The sequence below is a fragment of the Tamandua tetradactyla genome, chromosome 17 (genome assembly GCF_023851605.1).
Source record: "Tamandua tetradactyla isolate mTamTet1 chromosome 17, mTamTet1.pri, whole genome shotgun sequence".
Classification (NCBI taxonomy): Eukaryota; Metazoa; Chordata; class Mammalia; order Pilosa; family Myrmecophagidae; genus Tamandua; species Tamandua tetradactyla.
The window spans coordinates 38,256,909-38,276,374 of NC_135343.1; the positions used below are offsets into that span (position 1 = coordinate 38,256,909).

General features: G+C 44.1%; 1 protein-coding gene and 1 pseudogene across 1 annotated transcript in view; one reads left to right on the top strand and one right to left on the bottom strand.

Annotated features, from left to right (window-relative positions):
* The window catches only part of CEP68 (centrosomal protein 68), a 44,766-nt gene that overhangs the window by 7,446 nt on the left and 17,854 nt on the right, over window positions 1-19,466 (top strand). The window contains exons 2-4 of the mRNA XM_077134402.1: window positions 13,711-14,113; window positions 16,106-17,623; window positions 19,128-19,250. Of these exons, the coding sequence (XP_076990517.1) occupies window positions 13,754-14,113; window positions 16,106-17,623; window positions 19,128-19,250 (2,001 nt within the window). The 5' untranslated portion in view covers window positions 13,711-13,753. The remainder of the gene's footprint in view (window positions 1-13,710; window positions 14,114-16,105; window positions 17,624-19,127; window positions 19,251-19,466) is intronic.
* On the bottom strand, window positions 15,363-15,462 carry LOC143661867 (U6 spliceosomal RNA; annotated as a pseudogene).

The following is a 19,466-nucleotide window of genomic DNA, read 5'->3' on the forward strand; positions in this document are numbered from 1 at the left end:
AAGAACCAACAAAATAAATCCCCTTTTATTAAAAGCCAATCCGTCTCTGGTGTGTTGCATTCTGGCAGCTAGCAAACCAGAACACCTCTTGACTCTGGAATCTCTCAGCCATTGACCCTTTTTTTTTTGTCTCATTTCTCTCTTCTTCCTTCTGGTCAAGAAGGTTTTTCTTAATCCCTTGGTGCTGAGTCCCAGCTCATTCTAGGATTTCGTAACAAAGTATTTTTAAATTAAGGTATGTATATTGTTTTTTTAGACATAATGCTGTTGCACACTCAGTAGACCACAGTTTAGTATAGACATAACTTTTATATGTAATGGGAAACCAAAAAAATTGTATGACTTACTTTACTATGATATTTACTTTGTTGTGGTGGTCTGGAATTGAATGTGTAGTATCTCCAAGCTATGCCTATACCTTTCCCTTCTTGCTTGTAACTGTCACAGGCAAAATTCTGGCTTCTGACTCTGCTTTTTTTTTTTTTTTTTTTACATGGCCAGGCACCGGGAATCGAACCCGGGTCCTCTGGCATGGCAGGCAAGCGTTCTTGTCTGCTGAGCCACCGTGGCCCACCTCTGACTCTGTGTTTTGAATGCATTTATAGCGAATCCTTGAATCCTTTCTAGGAAATGCTATTCTTTCTGGGGAATCCCTTCTAGCTATAACATTCTGGAATCTATAAATTAGTTGTTAGAAACCTGCCACAGCCTTAAAACCCTGCGGTGGCTGCTTTTTTCTAGTGTCCTGTGGCAAAGGCTCTGAGGGCAAGGACCATAAATTTCTTTCTTAGGTGTGCATGGCACTCAACAAATAGTTCCAAAGTCAACATTGTGGATGTTCCTTTCAGAGAGCTGGAACTGGCTTACTATCCTTACGATTCTCAAACGTTTTGGTTATCAGTCACCTAGGGGATCTTGCGAAAATGCAGAGGCTCTGGGGTGGGGCCTGAGAGTCTGCATTCCCATTAAACTCTGAGATGATGAGGATGCTGCTGGTCCATGGACCACACCTCATATCAAGGTCTGAACCTAAGTATCTGCGTTCCTTTTTGGGAAGAAATGGTAAAATAGGTTTTGTTTTCCTTTGGCATTTAGGAGCTGTTTTCTATTTGTTATTTTTATTCTGTTCATGACATTTCCTCTATCTTCTGCCAAAAAAAAAAGTTGAGGGGGGTGCGAGGGTAGTTCAGTGGTAGAATTCTTGTCTGCCACGTGAGGGACCCAAGTTTGATTCCCAGCCCATGCACTTCCCAGAACGCACAAGCAAACAAACGAAAAACCAAACAAGAAAAAAATTCAACAAATGATGCTGCAGTAAGGGGATACTCACGTGCAAAAAGAATGAAATGTTACCCCCGCCATATAGCATAGAAAGAAAAAAATAAGTTGAGGAATTTTTCCAAGGTACTTTCAGTGCAATAAGAATTTTTCTTAAAAAGCTTTTGAGGTAGATAGGGTGAAAGAAAAGAAAAAGGAAGTCAAGGGTAAAATTAGTACAAAAGGTGAATTTTCTCTATCCTATACACTGTAGTAGGGTGCTACTGTAGATTTGGCCCTGGGTTTACTAGCAGCCACAGCAAAAAAGAAAGTATGATCAGTTTTACCAATACCTAAAAAAGTAAAAAACAAACTAACTGCTCAGTAAAAACAGTTGTTTCTGTTACTGAGACCAGAGAATTCTCCCAATGAAGTTCTCCAAAGATGAGGCAGTGATATAGTAAATAATGTTCTTTTTTTTTTCTTTTATTAATTAAAAAAAGAATTAACAAAACAATTAGAAATCATTCCATTCTACATGTACAATCAGTAATTCTTAATAACATCACATAGTTGCATATTCATCATTTCTTAGTACATTTGCATTGATTTAGAAAAAGAAATAAAAAGACAACAGAATAAGAATTTAAACAATAATAGAAAGAAAAAAAAAAACAAAAAACCTATACCTCACATGCAGCTTCATTCAGTGTTTTAACATAATTGCATTACAATTGGGTAGTATTGTGCTGTCCATTTCTGAGTTTTTATATCCAGTCCCGTTGTACAGTCTGTATCCCTTCAGCTCCAATTACCCCTTCTCTTTTTTTTTTTTTAATTAACAGAAAAAAAGAAATTAACCCAACATTTAGAAATCATACCATTCTACATACGCAATCAGTAATTCTTAACATCATCACATAGATGCATGATCATCATTTCTTAGTACATTTGCATCGGTTTAGAAGAACTAGCAACATAACCGAAAAAGACATAGAATGTTAATATAGAGACAAAAATAAAAGTATTAATAGTAAAATCAAAACAAAACAAAACAAAAACCTATAGCTCAGATGCAGCTTCATTCAGTGTTTTAACAAGATTACTTTACAATTAGGTATTGTTGTGCTGTCCATTTTTGAGTTTTTGTATCTAGTCCTGTTATACCGTCTGTATCCCTTCAACTCCAATTGCCCATTATCTTACCCTGTTTCTACCTCCTGCTGGACTCTGTTACCAATGACATATTCCAAATTTATTCTCGAATGTCTGTTCACATCAGTGGGACCATACAGTATTTGTCCTTTAGTTTTTGGCTAGACTCACTCAGCATAATGTTCTCTAGGTCCATCCATGTTATTACATGCTTCATAAGTTTATCCTGTCTTAAAGCTGCATAGTATTCCATCGTATGTATATACCACAGTTTGTTTAGCCACTCTTCTGTTGATGGAGATTTTGGCTGTTTCCAGGCTCTTTGCAATTGTAAATAACGCTGCTATAAACATTGGTGTGCAAATGTCCGTTTGTGTCTTTGCCCTTAAGTCCTTTGAGTAGATTCCGAGCAATGGAATTGCTGGGTCGTATGGCAGTTCTATATTCAGCTTTTTGAGGAACCGCCAAACTGCCTTCTTCCACAGTGGTTGCACCATTTGACATTCCCACCAACAGTGGATAAGTGTGCCTCTTTCTCCGCATCCTCTCCAGCACTTGTCATTTTCTGTTTTGTTGATAATGGCCATTCTGGTGGGTGTGAGATGATATCTCATTGTGGTTTTGATTTGCATTTCTCTAATGGCCAGGGACATTGAGCATCTCTTCATGTGCCTTTTGGCCATTTGTATTTCCTCTTCTGAGAGGTGTCTGTTCAAGTCTTTTTCCCATTTTGTAATTGGGTTGGCTGTCTTTTTGTTGTTGAGATGAACAATCTCTTTATAAATTCTGGATACTAGACCTTTATCTGATATATCATTTCCAAATATTGTCTCCCATTGTGTAGGCTGTCTTTCTACTTTCTTGATGAAGTTCTTTGATGCACAAAAGTGTTTAATTTTGAGGAGCTCCCATTTATTTATTTCCTTCTTCAGTGTTCTTGCTTTAGGTTTAAGGTCCATAAAACCGCCTCCAGTTGTAAGATCCATAAGATATCTCCCAACATTTTCCTCTAATGGTTTTATGGTCTTAGACCTAATGTTTAGATCTTTGATCCATTTTGAGTTAACTTTTGTATAGGGTGTGAGAGATGGGTCTTCTTTCATTCTTTTGCATATGGATATCCAGTTCTCTAGGCACCATTTATTGAAGAGACTGTTCTGTCCCAGGTGAGTTGGCTTGACTGCCTTATCAAAGATCAAATGTCCATAGATGAGAGGGTCTATATCTGAGCACTCTATTCGATTCCATTGGTCGATATATCTATCTTTATGCCAATACCATGCTGTTTTGACCCCTGTGACTTCATAATATGCCTTAAAGTCAGGCAGCGCGAGACCTCCAGCTTCGTTTTTTTTCCTCAAGATGTTTTTAGCAATTCGGGGCACCCTGCCCTTCCAGATAAATTTGCTTATTGGTTTTTCTATTTCTGAAAAATAAGTTGTTGGGATTTTGATTGGTATTGGATTGAATCTGTAAATCAATTTAGGTAGGATTGACATCTTAACTATATTTAGTCTTCCAGTCCATGAACACGGTATGCCCTTCCATCTATTTAGGTCTTCTGTGATTTCTTTTAACAGTTTTTTGTAGTTTTCTTTATATAGGTTTTTTGTCTCTTTAGTTACATTTATTCCTAGGTATTTTATTCTTTTAGTTGCAATTGTAAATGGGATTCGTTTCTTGATTTCCCCCTCTGCTTGTTCATTACTAGTGTATAGAAATGCTACAGATTTTTGAATGTTGATCTTGTAACCTGCTACTTTGCTGTACTCATTTATTAGCTCTAGTAGTTTTGTTGTGGATTTTTCCGGGTTTTCGACGTATAGTATCATATCGTCTGCAAACAGTGATAGTTTTACTTCTTCCTTTCCAATTTTGATGCCTTGTATTTCTTTTTCTTGTCTAATTGCTCTGGCTAGAACTTCCAACACAATGTTGAATAATAGTGGTGATAGTGGACATCCTTGTCTTGTTCCTGATCTTAGGGGGAAAGTTTTCAGTTTTTCCCCATTGAGGATGATATTAGCTGTGGGTTTTTCATATATTCCCTCTATCATTTTAAGGAAGTTCCCTTGTATTCCTATCTTTTGAAGTGTTTTCAACAGGAAAGGATGTTGAATCTTGTCAAATGCCTTCTCTGCATCAATTGAGATGATCATGTGATTTTTCTGCTTTGATTTGTTGATGTGGTGTATTACATTAATTGATTTTCTTATGTTGAACCATCCTTGCATACCTGGGATGAATCCTACTTGGTCATGGTGTATAATTCTTTTGATGTGTTGTTGGATATGATTTGCTAGAATTTTATCGAGGATTTTTGCATCTATATTCATTAGAGAGATTGGCCTGTAGTTTTCTTTTTTTGTAATATCTTTGCCTGGTTTTGGTATGAGGGTGATGTTGGCTTCATAGAATGAATTAGGTAGTTTCCCCTCCACTTCGATTTTTTTGAAGAGTTTGAGGAGAATTGGTACTAATTCTTTCTGGAACGTTTGGTAGAATTCACATGTGATGCCATCTGGTCCTGGACTTTTCTTTTTAGGAAGCTTTTGAATGACTGATTCAATTTCTTTACTTGTGATTGGTTTGTTGAGGTCATCTATTTCTTCTTGAGTCAAAGTTGGTTGTTCATGTCTTTCCAGCAACCCGTCCATTTCATCTAAATTGTTGTATTTATTAGCGTAAAGTTGTTCATAGTATCCTGTTATTACCTCCTTTATTTCTGTGAGGTCAGTAGTTATGTCTCCTCTTCCATTTCTGATCTTATTTATTTGCATCCTCTCTCTTCTTCTTTTTGTCAATCTTGATAGGGGCCCATCAATCTTATTGATTTTCTCATAGAACCAACTTCTGGTCTTATTGATTTTCTCTATTGTTTTCATGTTTTCAATTTCATTTATTTCTGCTCTGATCATTGTTATTTCTTTCCTTTTGCTTGCTTTGGGATTAGTTTGCTGTTCTTTCTCCAGTTCTTCCAAGTGAACAGTTAATTCCTGCATTTTTGCCTTTTCTTCTTTTCTGATATAGGCATTTAGGGCAATAAATTTCCCTCTTAGCACTGCCTTTGCTGCATCCCAGAAGTTTTGATATGTTGTGTTTTCGTTTTCATTCGCCTCGAGGTATTTACTAATTTCTCTTGCAATTTCTTCTTTGACCCACTCGTTGTTTAAGAGTGTGTTGTTGAGCCTCCACGTATTTGTGAATTTTCTGGCATTCCGCCTATTATTGATTTCCAACTTCATTCCTTTATGATCCGAGAAAGTGTTGTGTATGATTTCAATCTTCTTAAATTTGTTAAGACTTGCTTTGTGACCCAGCATATGGTCTGTCTTTGAGAATGATCCATGAGCACTTGAGAAAAAGGTGTATCCTGCTGTTGTGGGATTTAATGTCCTATAAATGTCTGTTAAGTCTAGCTCCTTTATAGTAATATTCAGATTCTCTATTTCTTTATTGATCCTCTGTCTAGATGTTCTGTCCATTGATGAGAGTGGTGAATTGAAGTCTCCAACTATTATGGTATTTGTGTCTATTTCCCTTTTCAGTGTTTGCAGTGTATTCCTCACGTATTTTGGGGCATTCTGGTTCAGTGCGTAAATATTTATGATTGTTATGTCTTCTTGTTTAATTGTTCCTTTTATTAGTATATAGTGTCCTTCTTTGTCTCTTTTAACTGTTTTACATTTGAAGTCTAACTTGTTGGATATTAGTATAGCCACTCCTGCTATTTTTTGGTTGTTATTTGCATGAAATATCTTTTCCCAACCTTTCACTTTCAACTTATGTTTATCTTTGGGTCTAAGATGTGTTTCCTGTAGACAGCATATAGAAGGATCCTGTTTTTTAATCCATTCTGCCATTCTGTGTCTTTTGATTGGGAAATTCAGTCCATTAACATTTGGTGTTATTACTGTTTGGATAATATTTTCCTCTACCATTTTGCCTTTTGTATTATATATATCATATCTGTCTTTCCTTCTTTCTACACTCTTCTCCATGCCTCTCTCTTCTGTCTTTTCGGTTCTGACTCTAGTGCTCCCTTTAGTATTTCTTGCAGAGCTGGTCTCTTGGTCACAAATTCTCTCAGTGACTTTTTGTCTGAGAATGTTTTAATTTCTCCCTCATTTTTGAAGGACAATTTTGCTGGATATAGGAGTCTTGGTTGGCAGTTTTTCTCTTTTAGTAATTTAAATATGTCATCCCACTGTCTTCTAGTCTCCATGGTTTCTGCTGAGAAATCCACACATAGTCTTATTGGGTTTCCCTTGTATGTGATGGATTGTTTTTCTCTTGCTGCTTTCAAGATCCTCTCTTTCTCTTTGACCTCTGACATTCTAACTAGTAAGTGTCTTGGAGAACGCCTATTTGGGTCTAATCTCTTTGGGGTGCGCTGCACTTCTTGGATCTGTAATTTTAGGTCTTTCATAAGAGTTGGGAAATTTTCAGTGAAAATTTCTTCCGTTAGTTTTTCTCCTCCTTTTCCCTTCTCTTGTCCCTCTGGGACACCCACAACACGTATATTTGTGCGGTTCATATTGTCCTTGAGTTCCCTGATACCCTGTTCAAATTTTTCCATTCTTTTCCGGATAGTGTCTGTCTGTTTTTGGAATTCAGATGTACCATCCTCCAAATCACTAATTCTATCTTCTGTCTCTTTGAATCTATCATTGTAGGTATCCATTGTTTTTTCTATCTTTTCTACTTTGTCCTTCACTTCCATAAGTTCTGCGATTTGTTTTTTCAGTTTTTCTATTTCTTCTTTATGTTCAGCCCATGTCTTCTTCATGTCCTCCCTCAATTTATCGATTTGGTTTTTGAAGAGGTTTTCCATTTCTGTTCGTATATTCAGCATTAGTTGTCTCAGCTCCTGTATCTCATTTGAACTATTGGTTTGTTCCCTTGACTGGGCCATATTTTCAATTATTTGAGCGTGATCAGTTATCTTCTGTTGGCGTCTGTGCATTTAGACAGATTTCCCTGGGTATTGGATCCAAAAGTTTGGAAGATTTTTCTGTGAAATCTCTGGGTTCTGTTTTTCTTATCCTGCCCAGTAGGTGGCGCTTGTGGCACACGCTTGTCTGCGGATCCCACCAGTAAAAGGTGCTGTGGGACCTTTAACTTTGGAAAACTCTCGCCGTCCAGGAGGTTTGCTAGCCGAAGCGGCTTGGAAGAGTGTGAGCCGGCCCGGAGTCCGAACGCGGGGAGGGTTGCTGGCCGCCGCAGCCCGGGAAAGTGCCCGTCCGAATTTCCTAGTTGGCCCGGGGTGACAAGCATGGCGGGAGGGCGCCAGCGGCAGAGGCCCGCCCGGGAGAGTGCACGTTCCCGGGGAGTCATGGGTTTGGAAGGGGCCTCCCCCACCCGTCACCATTCTCCGCGGCCTGGGGATTTCCAATCCAATTCTCTCAGTTGGTCTGGGGGGCCGCGCGTGGTGTGGGCGCCAGCCGCCGCGGTTTCAGGGGACCGCCTCTCCAATTCTCCCAGCCGGCCCGGAAAGGGGGAAGGGAGTGACTCCGGCCGCTTGCCGCCCCGCCCGGTGAAGCCCGCGCGCCTCGGCGGTCTCACCCGAGCGGCTTCTCTCAGCCAGCCAGCCGTTCCAGGATGGGGTATGCTGTCTTTTTTTTTATCTCTGTTGTGGCTTTGGGCGCTGCTCTGTATCGTTTCTACTCCCCTAGTAGCTGTCCTGGAGAAGAAACTAAGATCCGCGCGTCTTACTAAGCCGCCATCTTCTCCGAAGTCCTCAAATAATGTTCTTAATAGCATCTTTTTCTCTTGAGAAAATGGGTAAGATTCTTTTAAATCTTTTTATGTGTTGTCTGATGACTTCACAGAAAATAAATAAAAACTGTTGCCTGTGGAACTGCAACCATGTGTCCAAGGTACAGCTTCATCTGATAGTGGGAGTGACTTTTGTTTGTTACAGCAAAGCTCTTTTTCTGCTTTGCTCTATGGTAGAAATAAAACTTGCTGTTTTTGACATGTTCAATTCTCAGCATCCTCGTACTTTAAGCTTTTTGGACTGGAATGACTGCTGAGGAGGGCAGGGAACTCAGGATTTGGGGAGAAGAGTGGCTGGGAAGCAGGTGTCCTGGGAGCTGTGCCAAGCTCCTTTTAGATGTGGCAACTGCATCTTTTTAAAGGCCATCTGAAAACCTTTCAGGATGAGTTAGAAGGTTGATCTTGTCTAGTGGTCCTTGTCCGTCAGTGAATAGGAAGGCAAGACAACAGACACCCACCCAAGCAGGCTGGCCCAGAGCCTGCCCCACCATGTTGGTTTAGAGGGACTCAGTGACTCCTTCTCTTCTGCTGACTAAACAAAACTTAGGGAAGCAGCCCTAGGGGAGGAAAGGAGGGTGCTGCTGGTACCCAAGGGTCCTGCCCATTGCTAATCCACAGGGCATATGGTTTACCTCTCCTCCTCATCCTTTTAGTAGCTTTAAGTCTGGTCTTCATTTTCACCAGTTCCACCTGCAAAGAAAAGGGTCAGAATCCCCACAGGGAAAGAAAAGCAGGTCTGGAGGACTGAGGGACTCCAGGAAAAGGGACCTCCACAGTCAAGGAAGTGGCAGCAGACTAGTGGTTGCTGTTTACCTTTGGCCTCTCAGCCTCAAACTTCCAGCCTCAGCTTTCCTGGCCCCCACCAGGGTCTGAGGGAGGCCCGGGTATCTTATGACTGCTCCCTTTCTTGGCCTCCCCCCCTCATCTTTACTCCCTTTCGTGCTGCCTCCCATGCCTTGACAGGCCTCAGCCTTTAAGCTTCTTTCTCCCATAGATCTAGTTCCAGCAATCTGACACAATGTTGGGTCTTTCCACCTGCCATGTCCCTCTTTCCTTGTGGGCAGTTTCACATTCTAAAAGAAAGATCAGTACTGAGAGCCTCTTTGCCTGGTTCTTTCTGTGTGTGTACATGGCATTTATTTCTTACACCTGTGGCCTTCCATAATGACAACCAGGAGTTTCAAGGCTTTCGCCCTCAATTGGCAGGCTTGCTCAGTCAGGCAACCCAACTGGCAGTAATTGGCACAGGGTACAGAGAAGGGCCTACCCAGAATAGTTTCCTGGGCAAAATTGTTATATATTGAATTATTTCAAAGGAAGCTTATGATTTAAGGAATCCTGAGCAAAGCCCATTTTTGTTCTGGATTTGCTCCTCCTACTTGATCATTTATATATTTGAATGGCTTAGTTAAGAGGAACATCAGCCTTTCCATTCCCTCTGTGTCCAGTTATCCTTTCTCCATCCTGGACAAGAGTGGATGGGAGGGAGCCCTTGCAGCTGGGGCAGGACTGTCCGAGGATGGTGCAGCAGAATCCAAGAAGGGTCAGATGTCCAGGCTTACAGAGTTAGTGATATCGTATATGTGATGTGTGAGCATATTTTACTGTAGGACAGGAGTAAGCCAAGCCTACATCTCTCCTGATTTTATCTGGTAGATCATATGGCTTCTGCAGGGCCTAGAAAGTAATGGCGAATTTTAATAGCAAAGTCCAGGTGGTCCCTAGAATATCCTGAAGTTTATATGACTTTTCTCTTGGTGTGGACAAGGACAGGGCAGTTCTTGTATACAGACCTTTCTCAGGTGGGAGAGCCATTTGTTGTTCACTGTCCTGGGTCTCTTGCCCCTCAGTCCCACCTCCTGGTACTTCCTTGTTAGGGAGGAAGGCCGGCTGAGGCCTGTGTCCCATCACAGCCACCTGCATCGGGAACAATGCAAAATTTGTGATCTGAGAGCATGGAGGCCCCCCGTGGAGTCCTAGTAGGTTGTTTAGAGCTGATGACGTGGGAGGCAGTGTTGGTACAACACAGCAGGTCATTTTCAGCAGTTCAGTGGGTTGTTTTGAAAAGGAGTGTCTTACTCCTTTTTTTTGTCCAAGCAAACTCCCCTAGCCCCATCCTTCAGGGAATAAAGTGTAAAATCTAGAACCTATGGAAATGAGGACCTGGCTTTCTTGGAGTATTACAAATGACCACTTGGCAAAATGTAGACAAGGTCAAGCCCTAAGAATCCAAAATGTGTGCATTTACTTTAGGTTAGATTGATGTTTTCTTTGACATTATCGATGTTTTAAAAATGGTTTGTGTTCAACAGTCATCTACTTCTAGGCATTTTATCTGATTATCTAAAATGAATTCTTCTTTTCTTTGCATTTTGTACTATTATATATATACTTTGCAATACCTTTGTCACGGACTTTTTTTTTTGTTCTTTCAGCTTTTGTGTTAGTTCTCATCCTAAATTATAAACTTGAATAGAGCAAGGGAAGCAACATGATTTGTCAAGTTGGTTAATAAGATTATGAAAGAACTGTGAAAATAATAATCTGTATTCTCTTTTTAGTACCATTTCTGTGAAAATCATTGAAGGTGAATTGTAGACCCTCTAACTTGGTCTTTGAAGTAGGTTGCTGAAGGGCCTCTGGTTTCATTGTTAACCTAGTTTAGGTGTATATATATATACGTCTTAAAAGTTGCCTGCATGTGTTTCCTGAATAGCCTACAATTCTGGCTCCCCCGCCCCTGCCCTCCCTCCCCTCCCCCCCAGGATAAATGGATGTCTATTTTGAATAATGATAACTGATAGGACAAAAAAAAAGACTTCATCAAGACAAAGACAAAGGTAACAGGCAGAAGTTTGTTTGCATCCCTTTCTTGCGCCAGCATCATCTTATTCCAGACCTCATTTCAAGGCCACACCCTTTAGTCACTGGAGGTTGAAAGGGGGAGCAGTCACCCATCATGGCCCTGCTCTTGCTGTTGACAGTTTTGGGGGAGAGAACAAGAAGAAGAAATTGGGATCTGTGAGCTGGATCCAGCTTTCATCCTAATTTATCCAGCTCATGAGATCTACTTATTCCCATAGTTGTTAAAATGCAGCGCACCTTTAAACGTCTTCATGCAGTTTCTTAAAGGGCTGCAGGGTGAGGATGTTTCTCCATGGAAATCTATCTCAGCAGGGCTTGATGAGCTCCGTCCATCTATTAGTCTTTCTTCTATTTTATTTAGTCTTGTTAACTTGTTCCCTAGTTGGTTCATAAAGAACTTGGGTTCTGAGGTGAGAGTTTCTCTCAGCCTTAGTTTCCTTGTTTGTAAAATGAGGACCAGAGTTCCTGCCTCTAGTGGGGAAACTGATGCTCTCACATGTTGCTGGGGGGAGTATCAGTTGGTGCCACTCACTAGAGGGCTGCCTGGCAACATATATCAAATTATACCTTCAGAGACCAGAGACCTTTTGCGTCAGCAGTTCTGCTTCTGGGTATTTATGCTGTGGCTGTACTAGCATATCTGCAAGTGATGTGAGTATGAGACTGTTCTTTGTAGCATTGTTTGTAATAGCAAAAGACTGGAAATAATTAGATATCCATTCATGGGGGTCAGATAGACTATAGTGCACCTTAACATTGAGTAAGTTGAGGCCATGAGAAAAAAGAGAGGAAGGCCTTTAGAAAAAAAAAGCAAGGTTCTGAACAGTGTGTCCTGTACCGTTCTCTCGAGAAACCTTTATGCGAAGAGAGCAGGGAGGGCTGAACAATCTTTGCGTTTGTCTGCATATACATCAAGAGATGGGAGGCCTACCCAAAAACTAAGATTGCTGCCTTTCTTCGTAGGAGTATCTAGTCAATAGTTTACATGAAAAAATGGCTGCTGTTTCTCCTTGTTTTGGCTGCTTTGCTCCTTCCTTGTAAGTTGACTTATTGCACTGGTTCTCTCACCTCCCCCTGTAATGACTCATAACTCTAGCTGATACTTGCGGCTTGCACACCATGTGCCAGCCATTGTTACAACTGCTGTGCGAGCACGGATTCATTTTAGAGGAATGAGGGCCAGGGCAGTGGGAGACATATCTAGTGCATTTTATATTTGAACCATATCACTCTCTTACCTGTTAAAAAATTTTTCTTTTGTTTTTTCTGACTAGTTCCTACCTTTCTGTGGTGGGTTGTGAGAATTGAATGAGGTACATGTGAAGTGTTTGCTCTTCTCTAATGTCACCTCTGATTGGGTTTGGAGACTTTTATGTCCAGTCAGGGAGGGTGAGGCAGTCTCAGGTTATATTCTGTGTCCCCACCCCCAGGATGTGGTTCCGAGTGTGAGCCAAGCAGGTTGAGCCTCCCTCCACAGCTGTCTCCACCTTCTTAGGGTACCCTGCTGCCTCCAGCACCTCATGTTAACAGTCAAGTCTCCTGGTCTCTGGGAAGCAAGACTATTTCCATTTATGTCTAGGTTTTAGCTTTGAGGTTGGCCAGTGTGCGCACTCTGGGCAGCTGCCAACACCCAAGTGCTCTCAGTCCCCTCACCTCCCTCACCAGATCCTCCCATGATTGCTCTTCTTCCTTTTGGCTCTCCGGCCTCCAGCTGCATCTCAGTGGGGCCTCCAGCCTGCAGCCTGTGCTGTTGCACTCGGGCTGAGGGTCGTCTCCCTGTGTTCCCTAAGCTTTTCTTATTGCAACGGTCTTTTTTTTCAGATCCCAGCTTCTAAATCATTCCTTCTCCTCCCCCTGAGCTCCCACCCTCGTGCTCCCTTCCCTGCCTGTTGACTAGCTGCCCTCTGCCCTCTTCTGCACCTGCACATGCACTGTGGGAGCATTGCTGTTGTCATCCTCCTGCACTTCCATGGCTTCCCTCAACTACCAAGTTCAGCACAACTCAAGCTAGTGAGGAGAGTTGCTCATCTCTCTTTGGTCACTGGCCTATTCTTAGGATGAGAAGCTCCACCTGCTCCACAGCCTGGGGTGTAGTTTTTGTGCTTGGAGAGAGTCCTGCCTCTGCAGCATAGCTGAGCATCCTGGGATGTATCCTTCTTGGTTTTGGCTGAGGCCTGGGCCTGCCCTGACTTGCTGTTCTCTAGGGCAGTGCTGTCAGAGCCGGGCCTGAGCCACCTGCCAACCAGGACGTTGCTACAGCAGAACCTCTGTAGTGCTGGGCACAGGGAGGGCCCAGGCTGGGACGTCTTGCCCTGTGGGGTTGGGCCAGAGGGAGGGGTGAAAGGATGATTTATAGGCAGGGCCCATGTCTTGACTTTGTTTGAACCTGTATTGACCCTCCTAGATGTTGCTGCTGGGGACTATACAGGCCACTATGAAGGCAGAGAATAAAATTGTGTACTTCTGTGTTCCCTTAGGTAGAGCTTGGAGTCAAGGAAAAGCAGGGTCTTAGTCCTTCTCTGAGGTGGTAGCCTCTGGTTCCTTTTTTCTTTGGCCAAAAGAGTGTTTGCCTTAACTGTTAAAATCAAGGTTTTCTGGGTTGCAGAACAATTGCAGAACATTTATATTTTTCTCTCCCTTTCCCCTGTTGTATAGGGAGCTGAAGACTTCAGGGGGACTCTGACCTAGGGACGTCTCAATGGCCCTGGGTGAAGAAAAGGCAGAGGTGGAGGCATCCTCGGACACAAAGGCCCAGTCCTATGGGAGGTGGAGCTGCAGTGAGCAGGAGGTCCACACTCAGGGGACAGTGAGAGGGGACCAGCCACCACGCCTGGAAGCTGAGGGAGGCCCTGCCTCCCCTATGTGGGAGGCAGAGGGGCTGCCAGCCCCTGCCTGCTGGGATGGCTCTGACTCTAGCAGCCGCTCTGGAGCCTCCCAGTCACAGGCCAATACCACCAACAGAGAGCCGGTAGCTGGTGGATCTAAGCCTGCTTTTGGTTGCCTGCTTCCTCCTGCCAGCATGGGGACTGGAGACCTTTTGCGCTCTGTGGGAAACCAGGTAGGTATCAAGGCGTATGCGGGGCCATAGATTTAGTCAGTGTTGTCCTGGGGCAGTATGCTCTGCTCCAGCATTTTCTCACCATCTTACATGCTTTCCCAGCCACTGTGTGAGGTGGAAATGCCACGGCCACGAGCCTGCTGTCCAAAGGACTAGACCAGGGAACTTGGAGCATGGGGCCCTGGTCTGTCTCTGACTTGGTGAGTTAGGCCTTGAGACCTGGGGAAAGAGGAGCTGGGGCTGTGGGGCTCTTGAGGACTCTGCGACTGTATCTTCCCCAGGAAGCCTGTGGGAACCTGAGAGTCCCTGTGGCAGGCAGCACTGTCTCTGGGTGTCTTAGTATCCTAGTTCTGCTGTATCAAAGTACCACAAATCGGTGATTTAAAACAATAGACACTTAATCATTCACAGTTTAGGAGAAAAGATTCGAAATCAAGATGTCAGCAGGGCTGTGCTCTAGGAGTGGCTCTAGGCGGATTCTTCCTTGACTCTTCCTAAATTCTCGTGGTTACTTGCAATCCTTGGTATACCTTGGCTTGTAAACCCATCACTCCAGTCTGCCTCCATCATCACATAGAGTTCTTTCTGTGTGTGTTTCTGTGTTTTCACATGGCCTTCTTATAAGGGTGCCAGTCGCTGGATTTAGGGCCCACCCTAAGACCTCATCATAACAAATTACATTTGTTGAGACTCTGTTTCCAAATAAGGTCAGATTCTGAGGTTCCAGGTGGATCTGAAATTTTGGGAAAACCATTCAACTTCATACACAGGGCAAGTAGAATTTTGGGGGCAGGGAATCCTACCAGGCTCTGTTGAGAACCTTTGTTGCCCTCAGTATAGTTGGGAGAGTGACCTGAGTGGCCTGTTCCTCCTGGATCTGACATCCTATTGTGTTCTGCTTGCCAAGGCCTTTCCTGGGAATGGCTTTGATCTTCCAGGTGTCCTTGTGGCCTTGGCTGCTGTGTGTTCCCTCCTGCACATCCTGTGGGAGGGTCTGAGCGCGACTAGGAGAGGACAGAGGTTGGACCCCAACTGCCTGGGGGGAAGGGACTGTGGGAGGCTCTGGCTCCAGTGAGTCTGATTTAGTGAGTCAGAGATTGAGTGAGGCAGGAAGCAAATAGATAACTACTGAAATGGGCTTAGTTTCATAAGTATTTTGCCTGTTTAAGGTTGAGCTCTTCACATATGAACTCTTTTAATCTTCACATACTGATGTGGGGGTTCTCTTATCATCCCACTTCTTTTTTTTAAATATATGGAATGCTTCACGAATTTGCATGTCATCCTTGCTCAGGGGCCATGCTAATCTCTGTATCGTTCCAATTTTAGTATATGCTGCTGAAGTGAGCACTCAGCCCACCTTTAAGGTGAGAAAAGTGAGGCTCTAAGTCAGAACTGGAAAGCAGTAGTTAAGTTGTGACGTCAGGTCTGACTGGTTCCAAAACCATGCCCTTAACCACTTTTCTATCCTGTCTCCCTCAGGGGGTGATTTCTTCATTGGGCAAGTTAAAAATTGCAATGCAGAAGCTGAGATGAATCACTCATTTTGCCAGTGTTCAGCCACTTTGGCCTGTGAGCTGAGCAGGGTCTGCCATGATGGGGTGCCTGCCTGCCAGGTTTATATGTGTCTCTTCTCAGTGACGGAATGATTGAGGGTCTTGTCTGCCTAAGACATGATTCTCAAAGGTTAATGTATTCCAGCTTCAGCAAGACATGAGTTCTGCTGCCTCACAAACTAAATCTATGGAGGAATAACTTTTGAAAGACCTGGGGTTGGGGTCATTTTGGGGATGACAGTTGTTCTTTGCAGAGCAGGTTGTGCCCTGAGCTGGCCTCTGACAGCACATGCTGTGCTGCTTATCTCAGGCAGCAGACTCTTCAAGACCTTTCTTGAATATTTTTTAGTCCCGAAAGAAAATTCCTTGTTTGTCATCTAGGAAAGAAATTTGATTACTTTTACCTGGGTTCTTTTTGTCCCTCTTATCATTACAGTTGGAGGAGACCAGTCTTCCTGCCTCTGAGGAGCTACCTCAGATTCTTAATGTTCCCAGAACTACAGCTCATTGCTCGGGACATGATGCTGATACCGAAGATGACCCATCCCCAGTTGAGTCATCCCGGGTACCGAGCCTCAGTCAGCAGCTTCCCATCTCAGGAGTCTCTTACTTGTCAAGGTGGAAGTCCATGGTGAGCCCTGCTGCTCCTCCGCTTTCCAGCTACAGTGTCTCTGCCTCATCCCCAGTCAGTAGTTTCCTGGGCCACCAAAAGAAGATGAAGCCTCAGAGTTGTGCTCTTACTAAGGTCTCCTCCATGGAGCTGGTTGTTCCCCAGCCACCCACCTCTGTGGTGGGGCCTGGGCCTCAGCTCCACTGGCTGCCACAGGCTATCTCCTCAGCAGGTGATGCTCCTGGGCAGGGCAGGAAGCGCCTTTCCTTCCAGGCTGAGTACTGGGCTTGTGTGCTGCCGGATTCCCTACCTCCTTCCCCTGACCGCCACTCTCCTCTCTGGAACCCAAATAAAGAGTATGAAGACCTACTTGACTATACTTACCCACTGAAGCCCAAACCTCAAATCTCAAAGCACCCTGACAACCATGTGCTGCCTGACCCTGTCCTGCAAGACTCTGGTATAGACCTGGATAGCTTCTCTGTCTCCCCAGCAAGTACCCTAAAATCGCCCACTAATGTCTCCCAAAGTTGCCCATCAGCAGAGGCCTCTGCCCTGCCATTCTCTGGGCCCCAAGAGTCAAGCCTTCAGTGGCCCTATAGAATGCCTCAGAAGCCAGGTAGCATGGGGTTGGCGCCTTGTAGCCAGCTTACATCCACCCCCAGAGCCCCAGGCAGTAGGGATGCTGCTTGGGGGAGCAGAGAGTCAACCGAAAGTGGCTCAAAGGAACAGCTACCCATGGCCAGGCACCGTGGGGCAAGCTCTCCCAAACTAAGAACATTGGACAGAGGGTGGCCCTCACCCAAGCCAGAGAAAGGGAAGAGGGCCAGCCAGAGTGCCCTGCGCCCTGACTACACAGAGTCTGGATGGAAGTCAGAAGAAGAAGTGGAAAGTGAAGAAGAATATCTCGCCCTGCCTTCTCGGCTGACACAGGTTTCCAGTTTGATTTCATATCTAGGTTCTGTTCCCACCTTGGTGAACCTGCCCTCTGGGGCCACCAGAGGGCAGAGCTCCCTGGAAGTGTCAGACAGTGATGGGCCATCTTCTGTCCCATCAGAGTCCACCCGAAGTCAGCCTCCCTCAGGAGCTGTGCTCCCAGGACCCAGGGGCCCTGCAGGCCAGAAACACTGTTTGCTGCGCTCCTTCATCTGTGCCCGAGACTCTGCAGGGGAAGGCAGTCTGATGAGCAGCCAGGCCCCGGGTATTGACTCTGGACTGATGAGAACACACTCCTCCTTCCTGGCTTTGTCGGACCAGCTGACATTCTCAGATCCAGATACTGAGGGGCGGCCTCCAAGGAAAGGGGGAGAGCTAGGAAAAGAATCACTTGTGCACTGTGTGAAGGTAAAGAAACTCAGCATTTAAGAGGCTTTGAATGGAGCTGTCTTGTCTCCTCTTGCCCCATCCACTTATATCTTAATACTTGTTAACATTGGCCGAGCAGTTTTCTGTGCACTGGCACTGTAACTTTCCTTACCTTCTTTAATCCTCATGACCCTCTTCTAGAAAGGCATTACTGTTCTTCTTTTACGGTCAGAGAAAGAGGCACAGAGAGGCTAGGTAACTTGCCCAAGTCCCTTGAGTTAGCAAAAACTAGAGCCAGGAATCAGACCTAGGCAGGTTGTCTGCAGAGCTGGAGCCCTGAACTCTTACCCAAATTGCTTCCCAGTGCTATTTACTTTGAGGACATTAGGAAGTATTCTGTGCAAAAAGTGTTCTGTGCTGGATACCTTTGGGAAACACTGGGCTAATAAACAAGGGTGAGTGCCTTTGTTGTCTGCAGGGCCTTTCAAGACTTCAGTATACCAAAGTGATAGGGCTTTCCAACGTTAGGAGCATTAGTGTGCCATTTTCAAGACTTTAGACCTTCTCGTGGACCATATATGAATATCTGGAAGTATACTCCATAGGATAGGGTTGTCATCATAAAATCTGAATTTGAATTATGGGTCTGCTGCTATCTTTGCAATTCTGGCTTAGTCTCTTAAGTCTGCCTATCTGTAAAATTTGGATCCCTTCCTGTTATGTTGTGCAGATAAAACAAAATAATTCATGTTGAGGGCTTCATGTATGCCTGGGACATGATGCCGGTTCAGGAATGTGGCCCTCTTTGCACTAAGAGCTCTGCTGTCCCTCAGGTGGTGACAGCAGCCTCCAGGGTGAGTGCAGATGGCCTCTCTGGCCACGCACCCTGAGCTGCTGTTGTAGATATTTCCTGGCACATTAAAGGGCCTTAACCTTTCCCGTGATGTCATGTGGATTAGCTTGTTTGTCCTATGAAGCAGGTGGGACAGATGTTGTGTACCTTTATTGTGAAACAAGATTGTGATACCGTGATGTAAAGTGCTTGGCTTGTAGCTTCCCCAGGTTGAGCTGCTGGTAGTGGAGCCCAGGGGCCCAGCTCCCTGGGCAGTGGGGGAGCAGACTGGGGGCAGGCATTTTTAAATTCAGGTGTTGTCAGCTGTGGTTCAGGTTAGTCATGATTATAGTCACCAATTTTACATTCCCCTTCCCTGCAGAATTGTTTCTGTGTCAGGCATGCCTTTCTTGGCTTCTGCCCCATGCCTGCATTTCTCTTAGCAACTCCATTCCCATAAGAAGGACTGTCATTTTTGGTGTCACCTCAGGCTGAGGAGCTAGAACCACACTAGGGCTTTTCATGTTGGAGTCATGGAGGTGAGGGCAGATAGAGGAGGAGAGAGGAGGCTAAAGTTAATAATGCCTCAAGTGAGAGAAGGCTCTAGAAAAGCACAGTATCATTTCTTGGAACACCTGGATATTTTAACCTCTTGAATGTAAACAGTAGTTTATTCAGAAACAACATGCATTCTTTTATTTGTCTAAGCAGACATTTTGCTGTCAGCTGGAAGAGCTGATTCGCTGGCTGTACAGTGTAGCAGATGCTACCAACAACTTGATTCCACCCAAGTCCAGTCTTACAGGTCTCAAGTCCTCTCTGAAGCTTTACCGGGTAAATATCTGATCTTGGTTTCTGGCTTGTTCACCCATGACAGCAGTGGCTAAGTTACTTGATTACAAAGTAAAAGCTCATGTAATTGAGCTTGATGTGTTGTGGCTCAAGTGACTGTTTTAAAAAACTGAAATCTAATCAGAAGCCCTTTTTTCAAAATCTTAATGTTGAACAGTTTTCTAAAGTGTATGAATTCCCAGGCCAACTAGAGTTTGG